This window comes from Rhinopithecus roxellana, chromosome 8, assembly GCF_007565055.1.
Source record: "Rhinopithecus roxellana isolate Shanxi Qingling chromosome 8, ASM756505v1, whole genome shotgun sequence".
Lineage (NCBI taxonomy): Eukaryota > Metazoa > Chordata > Mammalia > Primates > Cercopithecidae > Rhinopithecus > Rhinopithecus roxellana.
In genome coordinates this window covers 91713992-91737423 of record NC_044556.1, presented here as the reverse complement: position 1 = coordinate 91737423, position 23432 = coordinate 91713992, and the positions used below count along the sequence as shown (strand labels likewise).

At 57.1% G+C, this 23432-nt stretch overlaps 1 protein-coding gene across 4 annotated transcripts in view; it reads right to left on the bottom strand.

The window, feature by feature from the left end:
- Positions 1 to 20079, bottom strand: part of OBSCN (obscurin, cytoskeletal calmodulin and titin-interacting RhoGEF) — a 178282-nt gene extending 158203 nt beyond the window's left edge. For all 4 annotated transcript variants that reach the window (XM_030935730.1, XM_030935731.1, XM_030935732.1 and 1 more), the window contains exons 1-10: positions 19949 to 20079; positions 15350 to 16355; positions 14406 to 14675; positions 13714 to 13974; positions 13049 to 13357; positions 12318 to 12584; positions 11443 to 11724; positions 10858 to 11133; positions 8615 to 8890; positions 3519 to 3794 (exon numbers count right to left, since the gene is read on the bottom strand). In XM_030935730.1, coding sequence (XP_030791590.1) covers positions 3519 to 3794; positions 8615 to 8890; positions 10858 to 11133; positions 11443 to 11724; positions 12318 to 12584; positions 13049 to 13357; positions 13714 to 13974; positions 14406 to 14675; positions 15350 to 16337 — 3205 coding nt within the window. In that variant the 5' untranslated portion in view covers positions 16338 to 16355; positions 19949 to 20079. The remainder of the gene's footprint in view (positions 1 to 3518; positions 3795 to 8614; positions 8891 to 10857; positions 11134 to 11442; positions 11725 to 12317; positions 12585 to 13048; positions 13358 to 13713; positions 13975 to 14405; positions 14676 to 15349; positions 16356 to 19948) is intronic.
- Positions 20080 to 23432: the final 3353 nt, after the last annotated feature.

The following is a 23432-nucleotide window of genomic DNA, read 5'->3' as shown; positions in this document are numbered from 1 at the left end:
GTTCAGCTGCCTGGTGAGGGCTGCTCTCTGCTTCCAAGACAGCGCATTATTGCTGTGTCTCACATGGGAGACGGGATGGAAGTGGTGAACTCGCCCTTTTATAATCTAAGGGTACTCATCCATTCACGAGGGTGGAGCCTTCGATGCCTAATCACCTCCCAAAGACCCCCTCTTAATACTGTTGCTCAGGGGACTAAGTTTCAACATGAACCGTGGAGGGGACACAATATTCCAAGAATAGCAGATGGGCATGATACAATATATTAAGAAGTCAATTTAACAAAAGCATTTACGCAGAGAACATGCTAGCCTGCCAGTCCTGCCTTTGGGGTAAAACCCTGAGAGCGACACAAAACCTAGCACCCACATTCTCACTGCTATGGTTGGAATGTCTGTGGCCCCCAAAATTCCCACATTGAAATCCTTATCCCCAAGGTCATGGTGTTAGAAGGAGAAGCCTTTAGGAGGCAGTTGCGTCATGAATGAGATGAATGCCCTTATAAAAGAGACTCCAAAAGCTCCCTCGTCCCTTCCACTGTGAAGACTCAGTGAGAAGGCACCGTCTACGAACCAGGAAGTGGCCTCCCCAGACACCGAATCTGCTGGCACCTTACTCTTGGACTTCTGCAAGCAGCACGCTTCACACTTCTGTGGATTCTGAGCTACCCAGGCTATGGTGCTCTGCTCTAGCAGCCCTCATGGACCAAGGCACTTGCTGAACATCAGCATTCCTCTGTGTGGCCACACAGGACCTCTGGCCCATGCTGCAGACATTGTCTGCTTCCCTACCTGGTGCACAAATGTGACAGAGCCCTCAGATGTGCAAGCCTGGGCCCCCTAGTGTCTGAGTCATGCGTCACCCCAGGGGTAAAAACAGCAGCAGGAAGACAGGATGAAGCAATTAGTGTAGCCCCTGACAAGCACCATCTCATGTTAATCCCCTCTCCTGACCTCAGAGCCAGGTGCACTTGGGATCCGCATTTTACAGACAGGGAAACAGGCTGGATGAGCCACTGCCACTGAGACGTTTCCAGAGACCCTGGTGCCCACTCTGCTGGCAGCTAGTGCCTCTGAGCTCCTGCAGCCTGGCACACCTCCATCCCCTCCCACCCCGCACCATGGCCCTCTAGGGTGAAGGCTAGCCAGTGTCTACACTACCAGGCTGGCCATGCCCTCCTTCCTTGACCTATTTATCACCCAAAATCCAATTCCAGCAGCTATAATTCACAGTGCACTGCACAGGCACAGTCCCCAGATGCCACAGTCATGACTCCCATGTTATAGATGAGGAAACTGAGGCACAGAGAGGCCAACTGTCTGAGTTTATGGGGGCTGCCATAAGAGCTCACCACAAGATAAATGGCTCAGAATGACAGAAAATCATCCTCTTACAGTTTTGGAGGCCAGAAGTTTGAGATCAAGGTGTACCAGGGCTGTGCTCCCTCAGGAGGCTCTAGGGGAGGACCCACCCTGCCTCTCCCAGCTCCTAGGGGCTCCTGGCATCTCTGGGCTTGTGGCCTCATCGCTCCAGTGTCAGCCTCCGTCTCTCATGGTTGCCTCCTCTGTATGTGCCTCTGTCTGTCTAAGGACACTGCCACTGGACTCAGGGCCCAGCCTAGTCCATGACCTCATCACAAGGTGCCTCACTTAATTATATCTGCAAAGACCCTGTTTCCAAATAAGGCCCCATTCTGAGGTTCCAGGTGGATGTGAATTTGGGGATGAAACAACATCAACAACTCGCCCAAGGTCACTCAGCAGACAGACAGGAATGAGACACAAGTGGCAGTCTGACCCCACACACACGCCGATCCCACCGCCAGCCTGCCTCAGAAAGAGGTGGAAACCCAGGCTATGGGGTATGAGCTGCGGGGCCAGTCCCAGGCCAGCTTCTGCCACCACAGGTCCACCTCCTCCTCCTCCACGTCCCCCTGCGAAGGCTGTAAGGCCAGGGGCACATTCTCCAGGTTACCTGGAGCTGAGCATGGCTGCAAGACCCCACCAAGTCAGGGAGGCATGGGGGTTGATGTACTCCCTACTCCAAGAAAAGTTTTTGTTTTCCAAACAGAAGAGACAGCCAGAAACATCCACAATGAGGGAGGTAGAATTCTAAGAATGCCCAAACACTAAATCTAGGTGCTGCTGTGAAGGAAACCTGCAGATGGAATGGGGCCTCAAATCAGTTGACTTTAAGTTCCTCGAAAGGAAGATGATCTTGGGTAGGCTGGACCTAATCAGGTGAGGCCATAAATGGGAGAGGTCTCTTCCCTGGCAAAAGAGATTTGAAGTCTGAGAGTGACATGACACAAGGGAGATTATCCATTACTGGCCTGATGATGAAGGCCACATGGCAAAGAATGAGGTGGCCTCTAGGATATGACAGCAGCTCCCTGGCTGACAGCCAGCCAAGAAATAGGGCCTCGGACCCATGGGTTCACAGACCCACAATTGCAAGGAATTGAATTCTGCCAACAACTTGGGTAAGCTAGAAACAGGAACCAAGAGAACTAATCAGCAGGCACCTGACTTCAGCTTCTGAGACCCTGAACAGAGAACCCAGGCGAACCATGCCTGTACTTCTGACTTACAGAACTGTGAGCTACTCAGTGAGCATTGTTTCAAGCCATTAAGTTGGTGGTAATTTGTTGCAAAGCAGTTAAAAAAATAAGCAGAAAACAAAAAAACTAATACACACCCTTTCTACATCTTCCCATCTTGAACATGATGGCTGGAGCTATGGAAGCCACCTTGTGACCATGAGGCAAGCATTTGAAAGAAAAAGATAACATGTTCAGGATGGCAGAGAATTAAACAGAGCCCATGTCCTTGTGATAAACTGTTAAAAAGGTTGTGATGAGTCAAGATGCCCTGGGTGCACAATGTTCTACAACAGGACATGCCACTCCCCCACTGACAGTAGGGTCTACTTCCCTACACCCAAGTTCCTGCAGACTAGGCTGGCCTTATGCTTAGCTTTGAGCAACAGAACATGGGGGAAAGTAACACTCTGGGACTCCTGAGACCCAGGTTAACAAGCCTCATAGTTTCTACCATTCCCTAGGAGAAGAATCCAGTCACCATGGAAAGAAGCCCAAAAAGAGAGTGACCACGGAGGAAAGAATGAGGTTGCAGGTATGGGAGTGAGGCCAGCTGACACCAGAAGAAGAGACAGGCCTATCATCCTGGCCATCCGCCATCCACTGGAGCCATCCCAACTTGGACCTCGGTCAGGTGCACCAATGAGGCCAGTCAGATCCCCCAGCCCCAGCCAACACCGCATGAAGCACAGATGAGCCACCCCTGCTGAGCCCTGACCAAATTCTCAACCTGTAAAATGGTGAGAGGTAAACTGATCATTCTTTCAGGCCTCTAAGTTTGGAGTGATCTGTTACTCAGCAGCAGATAACTAGCTGAAACAGGCCCTTAGGAGGCCACCAAGCACTGTCCCAGCCTATGCTGAAACACTGCCCCCAGGCCTGCTCCCATGAGATGCTCAAACGTCTGCTCGATCAACTGACCTTTGACGTCCAGATGGAAGGACAGCCTCTGGCCCCCAGCCTCGCAGATGTACTCCCCGGCATCCGCCTGGCCTGCCTGCTGCACAACCAGTTTTCGTGTGCAGCTTGTGGCCTCCATGCGCACTTTCGAGCTGGAGCTCAGCTTCTTCCCGTCCTTGTACCACATCACTTCTGTATGGGCCTGGGCCACCTTGCAGCTCAGTGTGGCACTGGCTCCTGCCTCTGCCTGCAGCTTCCTGTGTGCCAGCTGCTCCTTGGCAAACACCACCTTGGGCTCTGGGGATGGACACAGAAGGATGCACAGTCAGAGACTCCAGCGCACAGAAACTGAAGTTTCAGATGCAGAGGCTGCTCAGGCTGGAGCCCACTGATGACGGGCTGTCTGTGGCCCATGAACAGTGGCCTCACTAACCGCCAGCCGGAGGGTTTGAGCAAGAGAGAACACATATTGGAAGCTTCAAGCATCAGCATGGGGAAGAATTTCCCAAGGCCTATCAGCAACATGTAGCAGATACTCTGGAGTCCAAACATTCCGTAACGCCTTAGAAAAAAGCACCACCCTGGCAGAGTTCCCCTTTGAAAGGAAAAGCTGCTGGTACTGTGTGAAACACCCACATCATGCCCTCAGCACTTATGAAAACTCTGCCTGAGAACCCAGAAAGCCTGGAGAAATAGCAAACGCAGACACCCTCTTGGGTTCACGCTGAAACTCACAAGACATGTGGGAACCTCTCTGCCACAAAACCATGACCCAAACAGATCATCCCCCGGCCACTTCTCCCCTGGTTTGCACTAAAGCCAGAGCTGCTCTGTATCTGTCTGGGGTTTCCCTCAACACAGAGAGGAAACTCATACATTGAAAAATTGCTTATGAGGCCGGGCACAGTGGCTCATGCCTATAATCCTAGCACTTCGGGAGGGCAAGCTGGATGGATCGCTTGAGCTCAGGAGTTCAAGACCAGCCAGGACAACATAGTGAGACCCTGCCTCTACAAAAAATTAAAAAATTAGCTGAGCACAGTGGTATGCGAGTACCCAGCTCCTCACGAGGCAGAGGTGGGAGGATTGCTTGAGCCTGAGAGGTCAAAGCTGCAGTAAGCCCTGACTGCACCACTGTACTCCAGCCTGGGCAACAGAACAAAATCCTGTCTCTAAAAATGAAAATCCCTTATGCTACCTCTTAACTAGGATAACATGTACACATAGTGATATGCACAGATCTGGTGCACAATTCTGTGAGTTCTGACAGATGTGTGCACCTATGTAACCCACACTCCACACCCACACAGCTCCCAGTTGCCTCCCCTACAAAAGCAACCACCATTCTCATTCCTAACCGTAGAACCTGTCTTCGAACTTTGAATGTATGAAATCAGACAGAACAGTTTTCTTTTTAGGTGCTATCTGTGCCCACTAACTAGCTACAAATACACATGCAGACAAAATAGTATTAAAAACTAGAGTACCACAAAAAAATAAATAAATAAAAATAAGCTAAAACATACCAAAACACCACACCCTACCCCTCCACCTGGCCCCACACCATACCTAGCTCTGCAGAAACTCCAATTTAAAGTCCTTTCATTTTTCCCCGAGTTCTGCCTTCCTATTTCTAAATAATATGTACATGCTGTTGATCAGTGGGTAAGAAAGAATATGCAGAAAATAAAGAAAACATCAATACAATGAACACCCACACACTCCCCACCTGGGAAAGAAAGAAGAACGCCATCACCACTAGTTCCCAGCCCCTCAGAGGTAACCCCAGCCTGAATCCTGGTTTTGGAATCTCCTTTTATTGTCTCGGTATGTGTGTTTATTGAGGGTGAATGTGCAAGTCAGGCTGCTCTGTTCAACCGTTTATCCATGGTGTGACCTGGGACAAAGTGACTTCACCTCTGCACATCGACTTCCTGCTGTCTGGAATAGAATGACCAAGGATTCACACAGGTGAGAGGTGTGGCACTCTAAGAAGAGCATCTCCGGACATTCGAGGCAGGAGACAAACCGCAGCTGCCATGTGTTGCTGCCACTGCGTGTTGTTAACCACTAAACACAGAACGTTAAGCTGTGCTTTGTAACCTGCTTTTCCAGCACAACGCTGCGTGCATCGATCGCCCTTCTTCAGCTGCAATGCGCAGCCCTATGCTCATTTTGACTGCTCTATGGTACTGCAAAGTACACACAGACCCCAACTTCACCCAGTCATTCTTTTTTTTATTATTATTATTATTATTATTATTATTCTACTTTTTTATGTTTTGTAAAGGCAGGGTCTCACTATGTTGCCCAGGCTAGTCTTGAAATTTCTGTCTCAAGTGATCCTCCCTCCTTGGCCTACCAAAGTGTTGGGACTACAAATGTGAGCCACTGCACCCATCCTACAGTTCCCTCTTATTTTTTGGTCCCTGGACAATCCCTTTTTTCAAAGTTCCTTATACATTTGATGTCCCATTTCAAGTCATTTTGTAGAGGGTGGGTTTCTGAACATTTCAATGATGTTCTAGAAAAGACACAACTGGGCCAGGCGCAGTGGCTCACTCCTGTTATCCCAGCACTTTGGGAGGCCAAGGTGGGTGGATCACGAGGTCAGGAGATCGAGACCATCCTGACTAACACAGTGAAACCCTGTCTGTACTAAAAATACAAAAAAATTAGCCAGGCATGGTGGCAGGCACCTGTCGTCCCAGCTACTCGGGAGGCTGAGGCAGGAGAATGGCATGAACCAGGGAGGCAGAGCTTGCAGTGAGCTGGGATCGCGCCATTGCACTCCAGCCTGGGAGACAAAGTGAGACTCCATCTCAAAAAAAAAAAAAAAAAAAAGAAAAGAAAAAGAAAGAAAGAAAAGGCACAACTGACCTATGGGGAGAGAATCAGGACAGCAGTTGCCTGGGGCAGGGTGGAGGGGAGACTGCATGAGGGAACTTTCTAGCAGGACAGAGATGCTCAGTACCTTGATGCGGACATGGTGATGCACGGTATCTACATTTTCCAAAATCCCTCAAATGATACACTTAAAATCTGTGCATCGATTACATCTCAAATGTCATTATTAAAAACTTGTTGGGCCAGGCGCAGTGGCTTATGCCTGTAATCCCAGCACGTTGGGAGGCCGAGGCAGGTGGATCATTTGAGGTCAAGAGTTCAAGACCAGCCTAGTAAACATGGCAAAACCCTTGTCTCTACTAAAAATAAAAAATAAAAAAATTAGCTGGGGGTGGTGGCGGGCGCCTGTAATCCCAGCTACTCGGGATGCTGAGGCAGGAGAATCGCTTGAACTTGGAAGGTGGAGGTTGCAGTAAGCTGAGACTGCGCCACTGCATTCCAGCCTGGGCGACAGAGCGAGACTCCACTTCAAAAAGAAAAAAGAATTGTTGGTCACGTGCAGTGGCTCACACCTGTAATTCCAGCACTTTGGGAGGTCAAGGCAGGGGGACTGAGGCCAGGAGTTCAAGACCAGCCTGGGCAACACAGCAAGACTCCATCTCTACAAAAAATTGCTTAAAAAATAACCACGTGTGGTGGCACATGCTTGTGGTTCCAGCAACTCAGGAGGCCAAGTCAGGAGGATCACTTGAACCCAAAAGCTTGAGGCTGCAGTGAGCCAAGATCACATCACTGCACTCCAGCCTGGGTGACACAATGAGACTCCGTCTCAAAACAAAACAAAACAAAAAAACTGTTGGCACCAGAGCTTCCTTAATTTCATGATAACAAAGACAACTTTATATGTGCAATCAGATATTACACTGGAAATTTTAACTCAGGGACCAAGACAAAGTAGATATGATACTCCAACACAGGAAGCCAGGAGAGACAAATCTTGAAAGAAATCAGCAAAAAGAAAAAAAACAACAAAAAATTACCAAAAAAAACCCAACCAGTTTTGCTGATTTGACCCTCTCCCTGCACACAGGGTAGCAGCCACAGCAGTATGGCAGCTACAGAGGAGGGTCTTGGGAAAGGACCTCACTGGATAAGGACGTGCTGCGGGTCCCATCCCCCACCCACGGAGCACTGAGAGGAGAGGGCTGCTCCCCCTACAACCAAGACCAGCACCTCCAGCGGACACACGGAGCACCAGGGCACTACGCTCCTGAGAGCCACCACCATCTTTCCCAATCCCAAACTCAGCAAAGCCACGTGTGTAGCTTGAGATGGGCAGGGGTGGGTTCATTTACCCCATTGGGAATGGCGCCAAAGCTGTCCCAGAGCTGGTCACCAACCACCGGGGCATTCTGCCTCCCACCAAAAAGCCTAAACACTAAGGTGGGAGTGGCCAGAGGCCTCCCCGAATCACACAAGCGACAGATGCACAGGATTTCCTCGGCCAGGATCGGGCTGAGCCAAGGCAGAAGAAGGGGTGTGCAGGAGCGACAGGACTGCCCAGAGGTTCCAGCGTCCTCTGCAGGAAGAAGATGATGTCCGGTGTTTTAGGAAGCAGAGGAAGAGAATGAGGTGGCCCCGAGGAAAGCATGACCTCAGCAGGGCACATGCATGTGGACCCTCAGAGACAGGTGATGGGGCTGCCGATGAACCCACCAGGGGGGCTTACTGTAAAGCCCTGGCGGGGCCCACACAAGGTCATCTTAAGGCAACTCCAGTCAAGCGTGAGCTTCCGGCACCTTCCTGGTTCCTTCTACTCTAGAGGCAGAAGCTGCAGGCAGCAGTGCGGCCAGGAGGGGAAGACAAGGAATGCCGTCCCCACACACTGAGTCTGGGAGCAGAGGGGACACACCAAGGGTCCCCACGGGAGAGGAGACTCCATGGTCAGCTGAGACTGCAGCGCCCTAAACAAAAGGCACAACTGCAGCTCCCTCAGAACAAAGACAAAAGCCACTGGTCTGCGCAAGGTCTCAACCAGGAGCAGAAAACAGGCTTCTGAATAAACATACAAGGGATCCTGCCTAGTGCAGCACGGTGCTCTGTGGGTGTGCACAAGAATGCTGGATTTTCTAACAGAACTGCTGCAGGCAGCACAGCCTTCCCTTACAGGCCAGGAACAGGAGATGCAGAGAGGGGCAGAGGTGCTGAGTGCCAGTGCAGCACACACTCCACCACCTGGACAGGCGCTGACTGTGCCACTAGGGACCCACCTGCAACATCCAAGCAGAAAGAGACCCTCTGTCCCCTGGCCTCACAGCTGTACTCCCCAGCGTCTGCCTGGCCCGCCTGCTGGACCACCAGCCTCCGCGTACAGCCCACGGCCTCCACATGCACTTTCGAGCTGGAGCTCAGCTTCTTCCCGTCCTTGTACCATGTCACCTCCGTCTGGTCCTGGGCCACCTCACAGCTCAGCGTGGCACTGGCCCCCGCTTCGGCCTGAACCTCCCTGCGAGCCGGCTGCTCCTTGGCAAACACCGCCTTGGGCTCTGGGATGGATAAGGGGGAAGGTGGGGTCAGAGGCCCTTCCAAGTGAGGTTTGCAGGGCCTGCTTCTTGGTTATCAGATTCTGTACCCCAGGCATGCACAGTCCTGCCACAGGCTCCTCCATGGTCCGTGTGCTCAGGCGTAGCTCTTCCCATGCACAGGCAGCTGTGATGCCCAACCCCTGCCCAGTGAAGGCCCTAGCATGTGCCAGGAGGGCGGGGCGTGTGCCTACGAGAAGCTGTCAATAGGGCCTTGTGGCCTGAGTGTCCTTCGCAGACCCAGCATGCTGTCTCTCTCTCCCCTAAACTCCCGCCCGTCCTGGAGGTCCACCGCCTATGGACACAGGCCATCATGTGGACCAAGACAGAGAGAAGGTTCAGCTTCACAGATGCTCCCGATTACTCAAACGACAGAGAGCAGGCACAGGGTGTGTTCTGCATTGTGAATGAATTGGCCATTGGACTGTGAAAGTTAGAGGGCTGGGCTGGCATGATTTTTAAACTTTTATATATTAAATGCCCACATACCTCCCCCTGGAAGCCAGCAGGATAGTTTTCCAGAGCCTGGCCTTTGGGCCCTCCCTGTCATGGCATATGTGAGCGGGACCCAGCCCACGGAGGTCCCACAGCCATGCTCCCTGAGAAGCCCTCTGTGTTCCTCCTTCAGCCTCCCAGCCAACATCTCTGGGCCCAGGAGGCTTCCAGAAAGAGCCAGGGCTCAGAGCCACCTACATTCAAATCTTAACCTGTCAAAGACACTCCCATCTGTGGCTCCGCTCAGCCTCAGTCCCCTCATCTTAAAAACGAAGAGAAGGGCTTTAGAAACATTTTTGGCCCAAGCACTTTGGGAGACTGAGCCAAGAGGATTGCTTGAGACAAGCCTGGGCAACATAGCAAGACCTCATCTCTACAAAAAATACACAAATTAGCTGGGCTTGATAGCGCGCGCCTGTGGTCCCAGCTACTTGGGAGGCTGAGGTGGGAGGATTGCTTGAGTCTGTGAAGTTGAGGCTTCAGTGAGCCGAGATGGCACCACTGCACCCAAGCCTAGGCGGACCCTGTCTCAAAAATATAAAATAATAAAATAAATAAAATACAAAATAAGATAAAAACACATTTTAAATGAAGTGCCCAGCCCTAAGCCTGGCCCACAAACACAAAATACACCAAAGCGTCCGCAGAGCTGTGAGTGAGCCCCAACAGCAACAATGAAACACAACAGAAGACAGAGGCCCAGGTGCAGATGGAAAAGATTCTCCTAAAGCCTAAAAAAACCAAGTCCATGCCCACTTTCCACAATTTCCTTCATGTTATCTTTTCTTATTTTCCACATTTAGATTTTTTACCCATGTAAATATCAGTTTTTCATGTCATTTCTTTTCCCAAACAGAGAAGCAAATGTCCTCTGGGACAAGGCAGCAAACATAAGAAGCTATGTTTGCTCATCCTGGTCTGCCAGCAGAATTCACCAATCCTGGCCCAGTTAGTGAGCACAGCCCTGGGGGACAGAGCGCAGGTTCCCATGTCTCTTGCCTGAAGTACTGCAATTTTAGGAAAGGTAAGTTCAATGATGCAGGCCCCTTCTTCTCCCTGCATGTGAGATAACATCTGGCAGTATTCACGACTGTGCCTCTGTCATCTGTAACCAGCTGCACCCAAGCTGTGAGGAGCTCTGGCTCTACAGGTACCTTCTGAGCAGCTGCAGAGCCTTCCACACCTATGTATGACCTGCAAAACTCTGCTTTGGAGCAACTTAATAGAAAGTTTGAAAGACTCTCTTGGGCCACAATTCTCAAGCCTTCTGAATAAAACTAATTCTTTTAAAACCTTGATTTTTTTTTCAGTTGACACCCTGAACCATTTGCTGGAGAAAAGAAGGGTCAGGAAGATCAATCCGGCTGTGCTGGAGGCAGCCAGATCTGCTCCCTACCCCGCATGGGCTGGGACGCATGCACGCACAGTGTGCTCACCAGAGACGCGGAGCCGGAAGTCCACAGAGTCCTCGCCCACACGGCAGGAGTAGGTGCCCTCATCCTGCCTGGTGACTGTGGCTGCCACCAGCCGGTGCCACGTCCCCACATCCTCCTGCAAGAAGCGCTCACCGGAGCAGCCCAGCTCCATGCCATCCTTGTACCAGTGCACGTGGACATGGGCTTCGGAAGTCTCACACTCAAACTGCACCGGGCCCCCAGCCAGGGCATCCACACAGCTGCCTGCCATGTCCTTGTGCAGAAAGCATGGGAGGCCTGCAGGACACAGGGCGGGTCAGGGACTGCAGAGGCCCTGAGCACAAACTCAGCCACAGTGCTCACAAGCTGGAGCTGCTCCGGCTTCTGGGACCACACAGGACACCCAGGCTCACCAGGCCAGAGGGACCCTGCTGGGCAAGCAACCAGCTCGGCCTGCTGACTCTAACCTTGGGACTTGTGCCCACCAGAGCAACCACCCAGTTACAGAGTCCCTTCTCCTACCAAGCTGGGCTTGCCCCCACTGCCCTGTCCCTCACTCTCCCCACAAAGTCAGAGAACCCCGCAGAGGCTGCCAGCTGCCCCCACCTTGCACGGACAGCTGGTAGGCAATGCGGCCCCCGCAGCTGACGCACTCATAGAGGCCTGCATCTTCCCGGGCCACATCTCGCACAAGGAGCACCCGCCTCCCGGCCGATGCCTGCACCTCATACTTGGGGCCTGGGGGCAGCATGCGACCATCCTTCAGCCACGTCACAGCCGCAGCCTGATCTGACAGCTCAGCCAGCAGCTGCGCCTCCTCATGCAGCCGAGCCAGCACCTCCCGGGCAGCTGCGGTTGGCGGCTTGTGGAGAGTCAGCCCTGGTGCCGCTGGGGACCGGGTATGCGTGGCCAGAGGGGAATGGATGGAGGGGCACAGAAAGGTGGACAGAGGGGAATGGACGGAAGGGGAGACAAGGAGAGACAGACACGGGGCAGAGAAAGAGATAAAGGGAGGGACCCAGGAGAACAGCACACGAGGAAAGAGAGGGAGAGGCAGGCAGGGGAGAAAATGGCAGAACAGAGGTCACAAATATACCAGAGAAGCAGGGGAGACGGAGGTGGAATAGCCAGGCATGGGACAGCAGAGACAGAGAGAAGCAGGAAAGAAACAGAAGGGAAAAGATGAACAAGAGAGAGGAGCGAGGAGTGGGAAAGGAGGGAAGGAGGGAGACAGACATGAGGCTCTGCCCAACAGGATCCCTGCAGCCCCAGGCCTTCACCCAGACGCCAGGGACCAGTGCCACCAGCCAGCCTGGGTGAGTCCTCGCACGCCCACCACCCTGTCTGCTTCATCCCGGTGACCTGCAGGCTGAAAGGGTGTCCTGGGGCCCTCAGACCTGTAGCAGCCCTACCTGGAGCCCTGACCCAGCCCACTCTGGAGAAATGAGGCTCAGGGTCCCAGGCTGGGACCCTGCACCTACCCCGGACCTCCATCCGGATGCTGCTCTCAATGCCATTGGCCACGAACTTCAGCTGCGCCCCATGCAGGCTGGCAGGCACCTCCCGGATGGTAAGCATGTGCCAGGTGCGATCACAGTGGATCTCAAACACACTGCTGGCCTTCAGAGCCTGCCCATCCAGGAACCACTCACCCGCTGAGGCCACCGTAAGGTCCACGGAGAAAGTGACCTCGCCACCCTCCACTGCCCGCACTGCCTTCAGCGGTGTCCTCACGGCCAGCTGGGGAGCTGTGGGGCGGGCAGCGTCAGAAAGGGGCCAAAGAGGAGTAGGGAGTGCTGAGGGGGTCTCTGCCTTCCCCTCCTCTTCCTACAGAGCCTGGACCCAAATGTCCCTCCTCCAGGAAGCCCGGCCAGCACACAGAGTGACCATAGCACAAGTCAGGCTCATGAAGGAACAAGGACAAGGTACAGCCACCCCGAGACCCCTCTAGCATCCCCTAAGCCTCACCAGAGTGGGGCAGCCCTGGAGCCCTGTCCCTTGGGTCTGCTGGAGACAGGCAGGCTCCCGGGGGCCCTGTCGTGGGGTCACCTCTCCTTCCCACCATGGAAACTGCATCGGGGCAAGGCCTTGGCAGCCCCCCTCCCCACAGAAGGTCTTCATGAGGCCACTCTGACCTCCCCTGAGGCTGGACCTGGGGCATCCCAGGGCAGGTGAGCAGTCCCGTAGGTTGTAACAGGAAGGCCCCACTTACCCAGGTGGACAGTCCCCGGGAACTCCAGGTAGGGACTCTGACCAAAGCTGTTGAGAGCTGACACTCGGAACTGGAAGTCCCCCTCCTCAGCCACATCAGCCACGGTCAGCTCAGGTGTAGCCACCCATTCAGCATCATGGCACCTCATCCACGTGTAGGTGCCAAGTTTCTTCTTCTCTACCAGGTAGCCGTCAATGGTGACGGGGCGCTCCCCATGGGGTGGTGGGGACCAGCTGAGGATCACGGAACTCTCTGTCTTGGCCTTCACCACAGGATCCACAGGGGGCTGCAGGGGAGGCTTCCTGGGGCCTGTGTGGAGGGTGGGCAGAGGTCACCTACTGGGAGCCTCTTCCTAGCCCTGGGTCTGGAATCACCTGGAGGGGTATCACAGGATCCCCAGCTCTCTTGGGGCTGCTCTGGGAACCTGGACCACTAACCACAACCTCCATCCCTAGACCTGCAGCCACTTCTCTGGCTGCAGCTGAAAGACTGCAGGGGCTCAGGGAGTCTAACCTTGGAGGGCCAGGACTATGGTCTTGCCCCGGCGGCCCTCTGTGCAGCAGCAGGCTGAAGCCCACAGAATTGAGCTAATGGAGGGCAGGGGACTGGGACCAGGGAGACAGCAGGGAACCAACGCCATCCTGGGAGCACCCTCTGGCCCTCACCCGACACGCAGAACTGGGTGGACGTCCAGCAGTCGCCAGCCATAAAGACCACCTGGCCCACATCCTCCAGGCAGCACTGGGAGATGGTCAGTGTGTGGCGCGTGCCCTCTGCGGAGATGGCTACGCGGCCCCCGGTCACCACCTCCTCCTGGTTCCGCACCCAGCGGACGGGGCCCACCGGGACCGCCAGCTCCACGCAAAACATGGCTGTGTCGCCCACGCGCACCGCCGTCTTCCGAGGGAGCTTTCGGAGGAGGTTTCCTGGGGTGGAGGGAGCCCGGCCGGTCAGACCAGCCCCTGCACCCTCCGCTCCAGACTCGCTCCTCCTTCGCCCCCGTCTCCCGGCTGCCTCCAATTCACTCCTCCGCTCAACCCCTTTCCTGTCCCGCCGCCTCAAGTTCCAGCTCCGTCCCGCAAGACCCCTGCCCACTACATCTCCCATTCCCCCTAATCCCCACCCCGTGCCCCGCCCCAGCTTGCTCCTCCGCCCCCACCTTACCTGCCCTTCCCGCCCCAGTCCCGCCCCTGCCTGCCCCGTCCCAACTCGTACCTCGCAAGCCCAGCCCGTCCACACCCTGCCCGTCCCCGTGCCCGCCCAGCCCGTCCGGCCTGGCTCCCCCCGCCTCCCTCTTCGGTGCTTCCTTGCCCCCGCTACCTCCCCGAAGCTGCCCCCCGTGCCCGGCCCCGCCTGCCTTGGACTGCGAGCTCCGCCACCGTGCGGCTGCCCTCCTGCGTCTCGCAGATGTACACGGCGTCGTCATCGGCCGAGACATTGCGCACGGTTAGGCGGCGCTCGGTGCCCTCCTCCTCGATGCCGTACTTGGTGCTCGCCCACAACCGCGTCTCCTCCTTGAACCACGCGGCCTCAGTGGACGGCTGGGGCACCTCGCACAGGAACGTGGCCGACTCCTTCTCCCGCACCTCCAGATCTTGCAGCCGCTTTTTGAAGGGAACCGCGGGCTCTGCCAAGAGAGGAGACTGGTGAGAGGGGCGGGGCCGGAGAGTGCAGGACGAAGGCGGGGTGGAGGGGGGGAAACTGGGGGATTGTGGGCGGGAAAGGAGACTGGAGGATGCAGAGGTGAGGGTGTGGGAAGGAGTAGGGAACAGGAGCAGAGGGGCTGGGAGGCTGGAAAGAGGAGGGTGCAGGGTAGAGGAGTGGGGTGGGGAGAGGAGCTAGCAGGAGGCAGAGGGGCCACGGGTTGGGGAGGGCGCAGGGGAGAGTCGGGAAGTTGCGGGGCGGGGAGTAGAAGAGCAGAAAGCAGAGTGGTGGAGGTTGGAGAAGGAGCAGCGCGAAGGAGAGGGCAGGGCTGAGGAGGTGGGATCCCCTGCGGACCCGCCCCCTCACGCCTCTCCCCCCCGTCTGTGGGCCAATGGTGGGGTGGGGTGGGGTGGGGTGGGATGGCACGCGGAGGGGGCGGGGCGGGCAAGGGACTGGGTTGGGAAAGCGGGTTGCGGGTCATTAAGGCAGGTCATGGGGCGTCGCCCGCATCTTGCGCACCAGGAACGGACACCTGCAACCCTGGATTCCACGACCGGACAGACGCGGGTGGGAAACTACACCCGCAAGGGCGAAAGGACTCAGGTGCAGGGGTTGGGGAAGAGCCTGGGCCCGCGCGCCCCGCACCCAGGAGCTCACCGCGCACTACGACCAGCACGGAGCTGTAGGTCTGGCCCACGAGGTTGGACGCCGTGCAGGTATAGAGGCCGCGGTCCGACTGCTTGCAGAAGAGGATCTTGAGCACGAAGTTCTCCTGCGCGTCCTCGTACACCACGTGGCGCCGGCCCTCGGTCACCAGCTGGCCGTCCTTCTTCCACACCGTCTCGGGCTTGGGCTCGCCGGTCACGTAGCAGCTGAGGCGCGCGTGCTTGCCTTCGGTCACAGTGCAGGTGCGCGTGCCGGTACTTGGCGGTGAGGCCGGGGCGCCCTCGGCGCGCATGGCCTCGCGCCGCCGCTGCAGGTGCGCCAAGAGCGCAGCAGTGGAGGTCCCGGGAGGGCTGGCAGTGTCCGCGGCGTCCGAGTCCACCACGAGCGCAGCAGTGGCGCTGGCGGCGCCCAGCGGGTTCTCGGCGCGGACCTCATAAGTGCCGCCGTCGCGCGGCCGCGCCGCCCGAATGCGCAGCGCACTCGCCTCACCGAGCTCCTCCACGCGCACGCGGGGGCCGTCGGGCTCACCCAGGCGCCGCCCGTCCTTGGACCAGCTCACTGCCGGCTTCGGGGAGCCACCCACGCGGCAGCGGAAGGTGGCCTCTGAGCCCTCGCGCACGCGGATGGACGTGGGCCGCAGCAGGAAGTGCGGCGCCTGCTCGGCGCAGGCGGCCTCCGCGTCCACCTGCAGGCCCACAGCGGCGAAGGCCTCGCCTATGGCATTGCGCGCGCGGCACACGTATTGCCCACTGTCGCCCAGCGCCAGGTCCAGGATAGTGAGGCGGTAGAGGTCGCCGTCCTGGGCCAGACGGAAGCGCGCGCCCGCCGCCACCGGCTGCTGGTCCTTCTCCCAGCTCACCTGTGGCGTGGGATTCCCCACGATCTGGCAGCTAAGGGTGGCGTCCTTGCCCACCGACACCACGAAGGCCTTGGGCCGGGTGAGGAAGCGGGGCGCCCCGCTGAACTGTGGCTGATCCATGAGGGTGGCGGCGGGGACCTGTGAGGAGGTGGGGACGCCCTTAGTGGGGATTGGAATGACGCCCGGTGCACCCCACCGTGCTGCCTGGGGAACCCAGTTCAACACCTCTATACATCCTATTTCCAAACCCCCACTACCCCCCCGCCTCGCGCCCTGAGGAAGCATCACCGGTTCGCATCGTGGCCCAGGAGTGCCGACTTGCCGCTTTCTGGGCATTTGGGGTTTGGTACCCTCACCTGCAAACGGCTTTTCTAGCCGCTGAGAACATCTCCTTCCCTCTCCCTACCTACAGGGACCCACTGTCCCAGCTACAGTTACTGGAGCACATGTCCTAAACCTACACCCCCCAGCAACCAGGCAGGGCCCCCTCCGTCGCCCTCCCTCGCAATGCCCGCTATTTTCAGTTGCTCCCAGCCTACAAGCTTTGCAGCACCTCCCTGAGGCACGCAGACCTGCCTGGTGCGGCGGGTGTCCTGTCCTACACACTGCTGCCTTTGGGGCCTAAAACTTCAGCTGGCCTGTGTGTCCCCCACACCAAGAAGGGGAGGCTCGCTGAGCCCCAGCAGGCCTGGGTGCAAGAGGCCCACCATGGACACCGGTCTCATGCCCATCTCCTCTGCCTATCACACAACGAAGTCACCGGTTCTCCACCCTGGCAGGCTCCCCTCTGAGCCTCTTCTAGGTGAGCTGCATTCTCTGCCCTGGGCAACGCCCTTACTCCCTCTTCTTCCCCACCCCACCCCCACCCCTAGGGCAGCTCTCCTTCAGCAGCCCCTCCAGGTTGCACTGAGGGGCCAGTCCCGCCTGCAGCTGCCCTTGCTGCAGAGGGTCCTCACCTCTTCTGCAGGGTCACACACCTCCCTCCTCCCCAGGGGCATGCTCATCCATGAGCCTGAAGGACTGGAAACCACTTAGCTGCTTGCTCCCAGGCCCCTCCACTGAGCCCCAGGGTCAGATTGGGATGCAAGGGCAGCAGTCAGATATCTGGCTGGGGAGCATAGCTGGGGGACCCCAGAGTCTGGAGCTGGCAAGGCCAGTAATATCCCCCTGGAAGAGCTGGAGACCTCCAGGCTGAGACCAGCTGGGCCCAACTTGGTCACCCCACAGTTCTCAGCCACACTAGCCAGCTGGACATGCTGTAGGGTTGAGGGTGGACACCTGGGTCCTCCGGGGCACCTCAGTGCCAAAGGCCCCAGGTGACGCTGTCCTTTGACCACTCCAGGCCAAGCCCGGAGGCCAGCCACCCCAGTACAGATCCCCCCATATAGATGGTGTGGGGTGACACTACCCTGCCTGTGCAGCTCTTCTGTAGGAACAGCAGGTGTGAGTGGGCCCCGCTGACACTGGGCTGGCCCGGGGTGCCTTGACTCCCTCCAGCCCTGGCAGGCACAACCACCTCATGGTGGAGAGGCCCCTGCCAGGGCACCTTGCCTGCACTCTCCCTCAGGCCAGAGCCACCAGCTTCTGGGCCTGGGCTGCCCACTGTGGGCTGAGCCAGGGTGACTCTCCTGGGCCCTCCCCCTGGTCCTGCGATTCAGGTAGTTAATCTCCCTTAATCCCCTTGGGCAGTCTGAGGCTGGAGCAGGGCTGGACTGCGGGCAGCGGGTACCAGTCTGCTGACTCACTGTGCAGTCAGCACCTCTGCTGCAGCCCAGCCTCCCCACCCACAGCAGGGCTCTGGGGCTGGGGAGGACCTGGGCAGGGGCCCGCCCACAGCAGGGACTGGGGTCCGAGTTTCACCCTTTCTGGGAATTTGCCTCTATGGGTTCCTCCTAGGACTCAAAGGGTTACTTTGACATCAACTCTCCAGGGCCCACGAGCTCTGGGCTGTCCCCAGCACTCTCCAAAGTCATACAGTCAGGCCAGGTGTAGTGGCAAGCACATGTAATCCCAGCACTGTGGGAGGCAGAGGTGGGAGGATCCCTTGAGCCCAGGAGTTCCAGGCCAGCCTGGGCAAAATGTGCGACCCCATCTCTACAAAAACAATTTTTAAAAAAGTTAACTCAATGTGGTGGCAGGTGCCTGCTGTCCCACCTACTCAAGAGGCTGAGGCAGGAGGATGGCTTGAGCCCAGGAGGTCAAAGCTGCAGTGAGCTATGATTATCCACTGCACTCCAGCCTAGGCAAAAGAGCAAGGCCCAGTCTCTTTAAAAAAAAAAAAAAAAAAAAATCATATAGCAGGTCTGTGGGTTCCCCAAAAGCAGAACGGGGTGTTCTCTCCCCCACCCTATGTCACACCCAGAGCCCCAGCTGGCCCTGCCAGGGTCACAGTGGAACAACAGATGAGGCAGCATGTGTGGGTAACCTCTCTGGGTCTAGAGGACTGGGACAGGTCAGGGAGCTCCCGTTACTGCCCATGCTAAAGGGACAGAGGGGCACAGGCTGACCTTGGCCTGGGAAGAGCGGGTAGACACTGAGGTCCTCATCAGCTGCCAGGAACGGCACCATGGCCCTGGGGCCTGCATTCTGTCACCTGGTGCAGACCCAGGAGGCCGACTGCAGGGTCTGGGGGGCTCGTGGCAGCCCCGTCAGGAGGCGTCCCTGCCAGTCAGCAGGCCTGGGGCCAGAGAGGGGCTCACCAAGCAAGGACACTTGAGGATTCAGGAGCCATCCTCCTCCCTGACAACCCGTATCACAGATGAGGAAACAGGCCGAGCAGGAAGGGGGCCATCACGGTCACCCCTGGGGCTCCCAGGAAATCCATCAGGCACTGAGACATCTGCAGAGGCTGTCTTCTTTCTCTGCCACGTTTTGGGTCTGGGCACCCCACGAGCTTCCCCAGGAGGGGCAGACCTCAGCCTCCCAGGAAAGCCTTTTACCCACCATGGACCACACTTGGGCTCCTCAACCCCTCAGAGGCGTCACTCCAACCCCGTGGGACCCCCCCCCTCCGCAACCATGTACCTGGTGACAGGCCCTGTCCACAGCTGCCCACCCCTCAGCAGCCCCTCCACCCTGACTGTTGCAGAACTTTGCCACTCTGGTCCTCCAGGGGCCCCGGAACCATCATCAGGAAGAATCCAGAGTGGGAGGCAGCTCCCAGGGCGCCACCTTGCCGGCCCTCCCCACCCCTACACAAACAGGCAACCTGGGCAGCCTGTGCTCCTGCGCCCTTCCAGCATGAAGTTCCAAGGGCAGTGTCCCAGGGCTGTGCCTCACCTTAGACCCCACTGGAGGCTTCAAGCGCTCCGGGGAAATTCTTTCCTGGAGTCAGGTGTCAGCGCCCCTCTGGCTGTCCCCTCTGCTGAGCCAACAGGCCCAAAATAGCCCCAGCTGTCAGCAGGCATCTATCTCAGCAGTGCTGGGGGCAGGGCCAGCCAGACCCCCAGGCCGCTCTCTGAGCGAGGGTTAACTCCGGGGTAGAGGGCACGGTGGGTGTAGGGCACTGCCCCAGCTACCCCGCAGCCCCAGACCAGCTTAGTGGCTCCATCCCTATGTGAAGGGCCCAGCTCCGGGGCTGAGGGAGCAGAGGCTGGAACCCCAGCCCGGCCACAGGGAGCTGCACTGTGGCCAGACCCCAAAAGCTTCCCCACTCCCCAGACGTGACCTTTAGTGGAGCCACCCTCCAGGGCACAGAATGGCCCCCACCCTGCCCGGCTCTGTCTCCTCACCTTTCCCTGGGGGGCTCTGGGCAGCACACAGGCCGGGGGTGCTGGCTGGGAGGCAGGAGCTGCCGGGTCTCACCTCCCTCCGAGGGCCCAGGACCAGCAGGCTGCCTACCAGCAGCCCACACTCCAGCCGCTCCTCCAACTGGACGGGGACAAAAGGACAAGCAGACACTGTCAGTTGGAGAAGGCTGGGCCCGCCCCCACCCCACCCCCTGTGCCGGCCAGGCTGGCCCAGCCCAGCTCCAAAATAACCCAGGAGTCACCGTCCCGGATTCAGTTTTACCCTTGGCCCTGTGGGAGGCAAAGGGCAGATGCTCGGGGCCACAGCCAGGGAGGGGGGCCTGTGTCCTCAGCAATGATGGAGGCCAGGGGTCACAGCCAGGGATGCAGGACCCTGTGTCCTCAGCAGTGATGCCAGCCGGGGGGCAACGGCCAGGGACAGGGAACAGACACCTGTGTCCTCAGCAGTGATGGAGGCCGGGGGCCACGGCCAGGGACTGGGAACACCTGTGTCCTCAGCAGTGATGTGGGCCAGGAGCCACAGCCAGGGACGGGGAGACCCTGTGTCCTCAGCAGGGTTGGAGGCCAGGGTTGCCTGTGTCATCAGCAGTGATGCGGGCCGGGGGCCACAGCCAGGGACAGGGGTACCCTTGTCCTTAGCAGTGATGCAGGCTGGGGACCACAGCCAGGGAAGGGGGGACCCTGTGTCCTCAGCAGTGATGCTGGCCAGGGGCCGTAGCTGGCCTGCTCCCCTCACCTCAAACCAGCATCCTGGAGTGTGGGGCAGGAAGGAGCCTGGGGGACCCAGGAAGGCTCTGAGGGAGACAAGGGAACATCCCAAGGGGAGCCCAGGATGGATCTTGAGGCAGCCCCAGTACTGCCCCCAGAGGGGACGCAGGACCACCCCCTAGAAGGACCCAGCACCCACCTGAGGGCCAGCAGTTGAGGGATGGGGGCAGGAGCCTGGTGCACCCTGCTTGGCCAGGCCCAGGCCTGTGGCAGGCCGCTGCCCACCAGGGGCCCTCCTAGAGGCCTCAGGTGGGTCTCAGAGTCATCCTTACGTGGGAACAGTGGGGTGTCCTGTGAGAACTCAGCCTGCCCGGGGGGAGGGACCAGCCCTGGGGAGAGATGCTGATGGCACCCTGCTTCATACCCAAGAGGGGCTGACCCCGTCCCCACGGCCCTGGCCAGGAAGAAGTGTGGACCAGGCACTAGGCAGGCCCCACAGGGGGAGGAGCAGCCAGAGAGGGTCGCCCAGTGGGAGCCCTGTGCCAGGGTGGGCCCAGGTCCAGAGGAGAAGCTGAGGCTCTACCCACAGGGGCCTCCATGGAGGGAGGAGGGAGCCTGCACCCCGCACCTGGGGGCACCTATCCTGAGGTGTGCTGCCAACAGCTGCCAGCACCAGGGAGCCAAAGAAGGGGCCGGCCGGCCAGGGTCTGAAGCTGGGCCTAGGAGGACAGCTCAGGCTGTGGCAGGAGGGAGGGTGGGGAAGACAGGGGTGCTCGGAATCTGCTCTGTGCCTCCAGGCTTCGCCCCATCCCTGATCCAGTGCCAGGCCTCTATGTCCTCACAGGGTACCCCAGGCTCTTCCAGGTAATGGCCAACATCTCTCATGTGTCCTCAATCGGAAAGAGGGCAAGGGTCTCTGGAATAACGGTCATGCCATTATGCAGCCTTATCTCATGACTGATCACCTCCAAAAGCTCACGTTCTAATCCTGTCACCTTGGGGGTGAGCATTTCAACGTGTGAATCTTCAGGACACACATTCAGACCACAGCACCAGGAAGAAAGGAAAGGCTGGAAAGAGAGCCCACTCTCCCACAGGAGCTTGGCCCTGAGCTGCCTCAGCCATGCAGAAGTGTTTGTGCATCATGTATGCTCCAATACATGCCCCACTCCCTCCTGGACAGGGCAGTGGAGGGTGCAGAAAGGATGGCTGTGCGGGCCAGCCCCCTGCAGGTCCTCCTGGACCTGGGAGAAGCGATGCCCCCACAGCCTCCCGGAGCGGCCTGCCCTCCTGATACTCTTCACTGCTGCCTGCTCCGCTGCATCTCCAAACACCACTGCTAGCCATCAGGCTGGATTTTCTGCCTCCTTCACAGGACCTCTGTTGTTCCTTATTTCCCTGCAATGTATTTGTTGAAGACAGTGGGATATTTGCACAACAGAGCTTCTGGAGGCACTGCGCCCAGGGTGTCCTTCATACCATGGAAGGCCACGGGACGCAGTGGCTGGCCATGGACCTTGCCTATTCCTGGCTGGAATCCACTGCAAAGAGAACTTTCATGGAGCTGCTGTCTGTTCAAAGGGGTACAGGTGAAGAAGGAGCAGACACAATTTCCTGAGGGAAGCAAATGTCACTGTGTCCCTTGAGTTGCCAGCTCCCACAGAGATGTCCCGCGATGAGCCCTCCTCCCAGGGACTTTCGCAGCTGGGTGGGCTGGCATCCTGGGTGCAGTTTAACTGAAGGGGGTGTTCTCATAGCCACCTCCCAAGGCCTGAGGGATGGTGGGTCTGGAGGCCTCAGACCTGCGTCTGAGGCCTAGGTGATGGGGTGGCTGGACCCCGTGTGCCCACGAATTATAGGCAAAAAAAACTAAGTCCCACAGGGTTTCCTGAACATTTTATGATCCCCAAGTCATATCTGAACATGTCAAGAATCTCTGGTGTCTTGGCTTGGGTATAAAGATGAAGTTCTTTCCTCCTCTGTATTCTAGGAGGAAAGAGGGTTTTCATTCCCTTCTGAATGTTAGGAAGGAAGGCATTCTCCATCCTTAACCAGCTTGTAGATGACACACATTCAGCAAATGCACACTCCCAGCAGCACTGAAAGAACACACAGGTGTGCCACACTTTTGTGTTCATAAGGCCTTTTCATGTCAGCATCTTATTAGATATTCCCAAACAAGGGTGTTTTTTAATCTTATAGAAGAGGGGCCTGAGGCTCACAGGGTGAAAACAATTTGCTTAAGCCTACACAGCAGTTGTGCTGGCAACATTTCTCCAAATGAGAAGCAGCCTTTGTGGTCACAGAGATGTGACTGCTAAGCGCATTGTCCCACCCTGAAGGAGATCCTTCCTCAACAAGAAGACATTAGCACAAAGACTGATGAAGTCTGTAGTTTCGTTTTTTTTTGTTTTTTTTTTTTAAGCATAAGGGGTTAAATAATCTTGTGAGGATGCAAATTGCAAATGCCAAGTTTGAAAAAAGCTGCCCAGATGGAAATCTGCTTGCATTTGTGCAAGCAGATAGGTGAGGGGTTTTTATTATACTGCCGCGTCCCCTACCTGCCCCAGCTTTATTGAGTTATAATTGACAAGCAAAAATTGTTTATACTTAAAGTGTACAATGTAATGTGGCTTTTTTTTTTTTTTTTTTTTTTTTTTGAGACAGTCTTCTCTATCACCCAGGCTGGAGTAAAGTGGCGTGATCACGGCTCACTGCAGTTTTAACTGCACAGGCTCGTGATCCTCCTTCCTCAGCC